This window comes from Theobroma cacao, chromosome 2 (genome assembly GCF_000208745.1).
Source record: "Theobroma cacao cultivar B97-61/B2 chromosome 2, Criollo_cocoa_genome_V2, whole genome shotgun sequence".
Classification (NCBI taxonomy): Eukaryota; Viridiplantae; Streptophyta; class Magnoliopsida; order Malvales; family Malvaceae; genus Theobroma; species Theobroma cacao.
The window spans coordinates 30,808,128-30,818,357 of NC_030851.1; the positions used below are offsets into that span (position 1 = coordinate 30,808,128).

Sequence of the window (10,230 nt, forward strand, 5' to 3'; positions counted from 1 at the left end):
AAAAACAATACCCCAATGCTAGAGTTAGAACATTTTATCCTTTTTTATAGAGGTATAACATGTGTAGGTTTTAAACAATTTGTCACATTTAGCTTAGAATAATTTTGACAACCAAAAATTAAAGAACTATAACTCTTTACTTAATAGTTCATCAACTATTAGCATAAATTTTCTACAATGTTATCAAAAAATTTATGATCGTATCATATATGTTATAAATAAATAAAATATCTATTAAAATATAATATATACGAAATCAATAATTGATGCAACAATACCTTTCAAAAAAATAATTGATGCAACAATTTATTTATCTAATAAATAAATAATAAAATTAACTTTTAAGGGCATATGTCTAGCACTTGTATCATCTACTGTCACCATCTCTCAAGTTCAACTCGCACATCTTAATGGTAATGAGAATATGCTTGACAGAGCCATTCCCATAGTTGTAAATATAAATGAAAATAGAGGAAAAAGAGAAAATATTGTTGATGTGGTTGCCATCGAAAATCCTAATATGACCAATCCCCTTGGGACAATTACACTTGCTACCATTTGTATCGTGATCCTACCAACTACTACACAATGTTTTGGGATACAAAAAGAGCTTTAAAGACTACTTGATCAAAAGAATAAGAACTTAGATTGGCTGATTTAGGTTGGTTGTTAACAAATGCTCTGTTTCTTTCTCTTAGTGAATTTTTCTACTCTATTTTTCTTTTCGATGAATTATCTACTTTTTCCTATTTAACTAGGGTTTAGGGGTTTTAAGACTAGGGCTTCAAAAATGATGGGATGCGACCATGGCTAGGGTTGAAATTTTTTTTTTAATTTTTTTAAAAATATTTTTGTAATAATTAATTCTAGAAACTTTTATTGTAATTTGTGGATAATTTTTTCTTTGACTTATTGTATTTAATTTATTTCATTCAAGACTACAAGGTAAAATCTATTGTTAAGTTCACTCAAATCAACCGGATCTTAATTAATTAAAAGGTAGATATCAAGAATAAGAACAAGTTAATTATGTAAGAAAAAAAATAATGTAAGTGGCTATAAGGTTCATTTCCTAATCTAATACATTTATTAGCTCAACCAAGTTAATCAAGATTTGAATTAATCTAAAAAATGAATTCTATACAAAAAATAATATAATTCAATTTTTTTAAAAAAATTATTAAAAATAAAGATCCAAACAAAATGAGAATCCTATGCTATATATGTAAGCTATGAAATAAATGTGCCATGTGTGTAACTCCTGCAACAAATGTTACGTGTTATACGTAAAGCTTTATCAAAGACGATTATGACTTAAGGATGTCAATGGGCATCCTATAATTGTTACAAGATATTCACGGGTACTCAACTTTATTATTTAGGGTTAGGGTATTCTATTATTGAGGTTTGGAATGGATTCGGGTAGTAATTTTACTACTTGTATTGGGTTCAAGTAGGGCTCGAGAGCTAACCCTTGGGTACCTACCTAATCGGGTTAAATACTTTATAATTTGGTTTGAGATGGGTTGGGTAGTAATTTTACTACTTGTATCAAGTTCGAGTAAGGCTCAGGTACCACCCATTGGGTACTCGCTATCCAAACCCGATTATATTGATATCCAAGTTTAGGCGAGTATCAGCTCCAAACTTGAACCCTACATCCACCATTTATGTAATATTTTATTATTTATATAATATATATTAGATATATAATAGATAATTAAATTAAATATGTAAAAATTTTGTTGATGTTTGGATTTGAACTTATGTAAGAATGAGAAACACTCCTCATTTTTACCAACTTTGCAAATAATTTATTTTGATAGAAATTGATAGATGAATTAATGATATATGATTGTTAGTCAAATTATTAATGTGATGTTATTAATATATTTAATTTAAAAAATTGTTAGATTATTAATTATGTTTAAATAATATGAATATCATATCATATAATAAAGAATATAATTACTATTAAATATATACTTTTAATATAAACATATTTACTTTTTATTTTATATTTTACAAAAATTATAATTTATAAAATTATTAGTTATAATATATATACCTTTATTTATGTAAATTTATTATAATATATATACTTAAAAAGAGATTGTGNGAGATTAAATAGTTTTACAACTTACTTTTTTAATTTCATGTAATTAAGGACAAACTTATAAAGTTAATTAAATTAATTTATGAAAGTATGATTATTGATTAATTTATAATGTCTTTTAAGATATGTACTTTATATATTGTGTTAATTTATAAAGAATATAAGTACTATTATATATTTATTTTTTATATAAAAATGTTTATTTTCTATTATATGTTAATGTTACAAAAATTATAACTTATAAAATTATTAATTATAAATATATACCTTTATTTATATAAATTTATAATATATATTAAAGTTTTAACAAATTCAAATAATTATCAAATAGTAAGTATATATTAAAATTTAAATTAAAATAAGAAATTTTATAAATATTCAGACAATTATAAACTTTAAATACCCTAAAACTTAATAAAGTTCGGATTCAGCTACCTAACCGCTAACATCCTGTTTCGACCCGCTAACCGGTATGCGGATTCTATACCCTTGACTTGACTTGTACTTTGTTGGCTTACGTGGTAAAAACATGCCTCGTGGCGTAAGGCTCTTTATCACCACAACGTGTCACTATATGGAGCCGATTTACAGCCATTGGCAGGTCAAAGGCTCGATGTCTGGGAGCGCACATGAGCCTTCCTCTTATTCGGTTACATGAGCCGAAAGTCCTCTCTGGCTCAGGCTGAAACAAGCTTTAGCAACCAGAAGAAAGAAAAATGGCGCCAAAGCGAACCAGAAACAAGGCTCCTTCCTCCGATCCACATGGAATCTTTGCCGGTTTGGTGGTTTTCTTAATCGAAAACGGCGTCCAGTCTCGCCGTTTACAGGTCTCTCCATTACCAGAACAACTCATTTACTTGGCAGCGTTTTATTTTTTTTCATAATTGTTTGGGTAAATTATAGATTTGGAAGCAAAAACTGGTGCAAATGGGAGCTAAGATTGAGACTCACTTGTCCAAAAAAGTGAGTCATGTTTTTGCTATGAGTTCAGATGCTCTTTTTCACGATGTCGATAAGGAACAATTGGCTCGCTTCGGAGGAGTGAGTACTCTCTACTATTTTTTTTACTTCTTTTTTTCTCCTTTCATCTTTTAATTCAATAGCGTTATATATATATCAAATATTGGAAGTACATTTGTTGTTTTCAACTTGCTGTAATAGTTATAACTTTTGCTAGGGCCAAATTACAACCTTTCTGATTAAGAATCTTGGCTTGTAAATCCGTTTACTAGATTAGTGTTGGAATAATTCATATATATTCATCTATTTTTTGAATATACTAATTTAATTTACACCAAAAATTGAAAAAACCGTTTCAAATTACTGGTGTTCATTTTGAGATTTATCTCTGAAGTGCCACATTTGAAGAGTAAGTGGTTTGCAATAACTACCTGTCGCAGCATGTTCTCATGTATCAGTGGTTGGAGGACAGCTTGGCAGCCGGGGAAAAGGTTTCTGAGGATTTCTACGTTCTGAAAGTGGATCTGGAAAGGGTGGGTACACCTGACAAGAATCTGAAACTTGAACCAGCCAACGGAAATTCTTCTAGCCATGAGGAACAATCGCATTGCAAAAAGATCAAATCCTCACCTGAGCATACTAAACACACTAATGAAGGAAGGAAAGGAGAACTAGAAATTAACACTCTATCAGGGGCATCGAATACTGAACCCCACTCTCCCAGCTCCTTATCTAGCTGTCCTGAAATCCCTGGTACTCCAGATAAGGATGTAAGTTAAGGTGTCACCACATATAAAAATTGTCTATTTTGTTGTCCATCTGGTTTTGTGTGCGTAATGCTATTAGTTGCCTTAAGAAAAGGTCAGGCCATTGATGTGTATGCTTTTAAGTCTTCATGCTACTAATGCTCATAAACGTATACCGTTTGATAATTAGGTTGGCACACTGTCATCATCTTTGCCACACAGCGTGCCAGATTTAAACAAGGACATTACAGAGATATTTGGGAAACTTATAAACATATACAGAGGTGAGACTTGATTTTGCCTCACATATATTCATTGCTACCAATTGCACTTATTGCTGTCTAAGGATCTAATATGATATAATTAATTTCTACCGAAAGCACTGGGTGATGACCGCAGATCATTTAGCTACTACAAGGCTATTGCAGCTGTTGAGAAGTTGCCTTTTAAAATTGAAAGTTCAAATCAGGTCAAAAATCTGCCTGGAATTGGAAAGTCAATGCAAGATCATGTAAGTAAACATGTTCTTGTTTGAATTTTACATGTGGCATTTGTTGCCTAGTTTGGTTGACTTGTTTTAATTTTCACATTTAGGGTTCACTAATGTTGCTGGCATGTGTAGCTCTGTCTTCTAGCTGCATCCAATCAAGACATGCAGCATGAAAAGATTTTACCTTAAAATTTCAAAAGACAGTAATTTGGGACAGAGGGCATAATTTTGATTACCAGAAAATGTACCTTCTAAGTGAGTCTGCAAAACACATACAGACTTGTCAGTCTTCTAAAATTTATCAGTGCCCTTGGAATATTTATGCAGATTCAGGAGATAGTGACCACTGGAAAGTTATCCAAGTTGGAGCACTTTGAAGCTGATGAAAAGGTAACATAAAGGTTCTTCTTTAATTGAATTTGGACTATCTTTTTCTTTTCTGTTATTTGGACTTATTTGTTTGAAAAAGAAGTTTTCTTGTACCAGGATTGTAGTTTTGTTTCCTACTCCCTACCATCTTTTCTCCACATGCTATAAATTTCTCCCTTGAGCACTGTAGTATCTTTTAACTGAATTTGAGAATGCAACTATACAGGCTATAATGTGACTGACTTTTTTGCCTTCGGCATTTCAGTGTTTTTTGAAGTTTCATTGTAACTAGTTTGAGGAAAGACATATTCTTAAAAGGCCATTGGGCTCGTTCCATGCTGTTGGATGAACACATAATCCACTTAGGGGATAGAAAAAGGAACCAGGAGATTTACCTTAAGTATAGATGCTCTTTGCATCTGAGTGCTTGCTCATATATATGTTTGGTAGTAAGTTTATGGAAAAGAAAATGCTTTTCTAATATTTGGTCTATCTTTCAACATTTTCTTTCAATCTTTTGCAGGTAAGGACAATAAGTTTATTTGGGGAAGTTTGGGGAATTGGACCAGCTACAGCCCTGAAATTATATGAGAAAGGACACCGCACACTAGATGACTTAAAGAATGAGGATTCTCTAACAAATGCACAAAAGCTTGGGTTGAAATATTTTGATGATATTAAGACAAGGATTCCACGGCATGAGGTCTGACTACTGTGCTCCTGACTAGGACTTTCCTAACTGAAAGTTTTTAGATTTACCCCTACTTTTTATGAAATGCTTGATGCGTTTCTGGTTGTATAGGCTCAAGAGATGGAATCTCTTCTACAGAAAGTTGCAGATGATATCGTGCCTGGGGTGAGCACCCGGAATACTTTAAAAATTGAATGTGGTGAAGATGTATTCTGCTGTCAGAAAAATTTTCTAATGATGTGCTATAATGAGTTGGACATATAATGTGTATGTCTCACAGATTAAACTGATTTTTCACCCTTTTCTACTTTTGCTTTTCCTCTCTCAAAGAAAAAGTCTAGTATAAAAAGAAACTTATGAAATTAATAACAATTAACTTTATATATGGATGCTTTGACCACTATATGCTAACTGAGAACTAAAGTGCTTTGGTCAGTTGTTCATTTGCGATTTACATTCCAGTAATGGTGCAGTTGGCTATTACTTCTATTATTTTTTACTATTCTAAGGTACTTTTTAAGTTTGTAGCTCAGCAGTCAGCACAAGAGAAATTCACAAGGCATGTAGCATATAATTAATTTTTAGCTGAAGCACTGTTTTTTGAGTGCTTGTTTCCAGTACCAACGTGTTTATGCAATAGGCCTACAACTGAATATTAAGTAATTTTTATTATTGGGTTTTTTTAGTTTACACTTCGAAAGGGAATTCTAGTAGGTGCAAATCTAGCATTTTCCTTTAATGTGTCATGGGATTGGAATTAGGGAGTAGGGTTCTACCAGGATTGGATTCTGGACAGATATTATTGGTGTTTAATGCTGTTTGCACCATCTGGACTCTGGTTCATTATTGCAAGGGGATCTGCTGTTATTTGACCTAATATGTATCAAGATATACTTTTACAGCCATACCTCATGCAGAGGTCTTCGTATGATTAGACATTAAAGCAATGACTTAAAATTAATGTTTCTGAGATATCATTGGTTAAATAATGTCTATGTGGACCATAGTCTAATTTTTTCTGATATTTCTCTTGAAGGTGGTTGTTGTATGTGGGGGATCATATAGACGTGGAAAAGCTTCCTGTGGAGATTTAGACATAGTAATCACACATCCTGATGGAAAAAGGTTTAAAACCCAACTCCTTCAGTTTCTGTCCTTATTTTTCACTAGATAATTGGCTTCGTCCATACCTCCTAATCTGAGAGGGATCAGCTTATCTTCTTCTACTTATCTGCTTTTACATGTATTCTGCTTATCATAGAAGAAAAAGGAAAGCTGTAAATTATTACATATTTAAGATGTTAATGCCAGTAATCAACTATAAAGTAAAACCCAAGCCATTGTTCCGATCTATCATTGCTTTGGATTCTCTGCTATTATACAAGTTGGTCTTGGTAGCTGAGAAAAGGGTTGTGTCAGGAAGACTCCAGGTTCATAAAATATCTAGTGGTTTAGGCAGGATTAGATAACCCTTTATCTTATGGTGCATATTAAGAAGCACAACTACTTTCTTTGTTTGATTTCCAGTTTGTAGCTGCATTCTTCAGTTTCCTGAGATGTTTATCTGCCAATGTTAATCACTTTTGAATAGAATGTGATCTATTTTTGTTCTTCATTTTCCTCCCACCCTCATATATATGTGTTGTGTCACCTATTGTGGTCTTCCTGCTCTCTGCTTAACAATTTGTGGTATTAGTTTCTAGAAATGGGATTGACCGCTCTATGATTTCAGTTTCTAGAAATGGGATTGACCGCTCTATGATTTCAGCCATAAAGGTTTTCTGCAAAAATATGTCAAGCGTTTAAAAGAGATGAAGTTCGTAAGAGAAGATTTGGTTTTCAGTACCCACAGTGAGGAGGTAAATGTTTGTTATCTTGTTTGTTTTTACTCATGCTATACTGATGAAGAGGGTGGTTATGCATGGTGGGGTGATATATGCTTATAGTTTTTGGCCCAAAATTTTGTCGGTAGCATACAAGTAGAACATGCTATGACTAAGCAATTTTGGCAAAGCATTATTGCTGCTATTTGGTTTGTGCAAGGTTACAGAATGGTATTGCATCATCTTTTATTAGTGTTCAATAGCCAACATATACCTATTTTTGTAAGACATGTAGAATTAACAATTCATAGATAGCTGAGTTCATGTGCAGGTTGTTCAATGCTTCTTTTGTGGACTTTGATTGTGCATAGACCAATGAGAACAAAACTTAAAGGAAATGCTGAAGGAGAAGCTTTTGAACTTGTACTTTCTATGACAAATTCAATCTTTTACCAGTAATTGGCTAAAGAGAAATGTGCTGACTTGATTAGGTGATAATTTTAAGTTGCTTGTTTGCCTTTCTTGTCTATCCAATTCTGTAATGTTTTATAGATACTAACAGAGTATGTAACCATTTTCTTCTCCATCATTAGTCAAGCTTTTCCGATACAGTAGTTGCTCTTTCTTGCTTGATTATAGTACTAAATACTTGATGTCCGACCTGTAAGATGCATTTGGTGAATTTTCTTGACTCCTGCTCTTACGTTTCTCTCTTTAAATTTTATTGGACTTTTACTTTTCTATGTTATGTGAATAGGGTACTGATTCAGGTGTTGACACATATTTTGGTCTTTGCACTTATCCTGGACGAAAGCTTAGGCACCGCATAGACTTTAAGGTAACTTGATGATATTTAGATGGTAATCAGAATATTGTATCATGAGGGAAATAGAAGGAAAAGATGGTTATCAACAACCTTATCTCTTTCATTTTATTAGAATGTTGTCATGGCATCCCTATCGAGCATGCTTTATGTTCCTTCATGTTCTAACCCGACGTGATGTTCCCATTCTCAAATTTATCTTCTTACCAGTCTTACCATGCCACGTTTGATTTTCTGCACATGTTATTTTCATGTGATAGGTTGCAGACTTGCATGTTAAATGTGATTAATTTGCCTGTATGCTACTTCTATTTTTGTAGGTATATCCAAGGGACATATATGCATTCGGACTAATAGCATGGACTGGGAATGATGTGCTAAATAGAAGGTATGTTTATTAATTATCAATAGTATGCAATTAGTACGAAGATTTGACTGCTGTTGGTTTTTGCAGCTTGGAGCATGTACATTGTGTTAATGTTACTAGTTTGCATGTGAACATAATATATGTGCAAGGCAATACATTTACAGTCTAGGTGGAACAAGAAAGGAGAGTATTTGTTGTTGGATGTGACGTGTTAGTTTCATTGTGTTGCTAGTTGGTAGTACTTTGATAGTTGTGTATATTAGTTTTTTTACTTTGTTTTGCTGATAGTGAGTGATTGTGTCGTCAACAGATGCTACTGAAATAATCTGATTCAATAATATAGTGTGGTGCTTTTGTAGATTGTTGAATACCTTCTGACTGAGCAATTATCAGAAAGGAGTTGTCAATTTGATCCCTTAGACAAATTACCCAAAACCTCTTTATTGTACTTGTCTCTTATATAGGAATCTATCTGGATTACAGAATTTTCTTTTTTCATATGTAGCTGACAAAAAAGTTTTTGAGAACCATATCATTGTTCAGCTTCCATTCCAAACATAAATATGAATTATAGTTATGTTACTATTTATACGATGGATGATATTTCTTTATGGCATTATTGAGGATTGATGAGTTATGGTTCAGTTGTATTTTTCTTTGTTTTCTAAACTGCAAAATATGAATGTCTGTCTGTGTTGCTATAGAGCAAAGATGTAGACACTGACATTGATCCTTTAGTGCAGGTTGAGACTGCTAGCAGAATCTAAAGGATTCCGACTTGATGATACAGGGCTGTTTCCAGCTACTCATGGTTCAGGCGGTAAACGGGTAATTTATTGGTTTTGCTGCATGTAGCCTTCAGCTAAACCACTATTTACGGATCAATTAATGTTAGTCATGTAAAATTTCTGTTGTAGGGCGCAAGAGGTACCACGAGTTTGAAATTGGAGACTGAGAAGGAGGTGTTTGATTTTCTGGGATTTCCATGGCTTGAACCTTATGAAAGGAATTTGTGAAAAACATAGTTGCATGTATTGGAGGGAATAGTAATTCAAACTCAAAATCTTGATCAAGCTAGTTTTGAATTCAATTCTGTATATTTTAGCTTATATTTCAAATCTTAGTTTGTATATAAACGTCATGTACCCTTATCCTGGAAACTTTATATTATTAGTAGTCTTGAATACAACAGAATGATAAAAGCCTTCCGTTCAATTTCGTTGGATATTCGTTTTCTTCTTTTTATTATTTATCTTGCTCTCTGTTTTCTGCTAACAATGGCCTCTTCTACTTGTAACAGTATCACCAATGCCCCAACCATTTGTCCCAATCAGCCAACTCCCTTAATGGTGTAGCTCATTTGCCTATGAAACTATCTCCTGTCAACTTTTCTTGTTTTAGGCTATGTCCATGGCTCTACCCCTTGTCCCTCTGCTATGGCCTGGGATCCAAAAAGAAGGCTCCAACCCAGCAGCTTATGAACACTGGACCCGCCAAGACTTGAACGTTTTTCTGAAGGAGTTGTTCCTGTGATGCTTGGAACAAGATAAACAAGTTGTATGCGAACAAGGCTCGATTCAGAACGATGAAACTCACCGTTCCCAAGACTGTATCGGAGTACTTTTATTTTTAACATTTGTGTGGCATAGCTAATGAAGTGGCCTTCCTTGCATTATATTCTCATTGGTGCTGATTTTAAACACAACTTGTGATACAGGGTACACTTGAAAGCATTCTACCATAAGAACTCTTATGGAGTTAAATTTCCTATCCTACTCATACGAGTGTTTAAAAGCCAATGTTATTATTATTTTTTATTTATTAGATAAATAAATTATTATTTTA

General features: G+C 33.1%; 1 protein-coding gene across 6 annotated transcripts; it reads left to right on the plus strand.

Annotated features, from left to right (window-relative positions):
* Positions 2,699–9,612, plus strand: LOC18609378 (DNA polymerase beta). 6 transcript variants are annotated; one of them, XM_018116453.1, is made up of 14 exons: positions 2,699–2,943; positions 3,020–3,157; positions 3,517–3,846; positions 4,013–4,106; positions 4,203–4,333; positions 4,640–4,702; positions 5,205–5,384; positions 5,484–5,537; positions 6,409–6,497; positions 7,141–7,231; positions 7,953–8,033; positions 8,339–8,406; positions 9,129–9,213; positions 9,303–9,612. In XM_018116453.1, the coding sequence occupies exons 1-14, from the start codon at positions 2,833–2,835 to the stop codon at positions 9,399–9,401; spliced, it is 1,614 nt and encodes a 537-aa protein (XP_017971942.1). In that variant the 5' UTR covers positions 2,699–2,832; the 3' UTR covers positions 9,402–9,612. The 6 variants fall into 6 exon arrangements, 4 of the variants coding, with proteins under 4 accessions (XP_017971942.1, XP_017971944.1, XP_017971943.1 ...); XM_018116454.1 differs by having other exon boundaries at positions 2,724–2,943; positions 3,535–3,846; XM_018116455.1 differs by lacking the exon at positions 9,303–9,612 and having other exon boundaries at positions 9,124–9,214.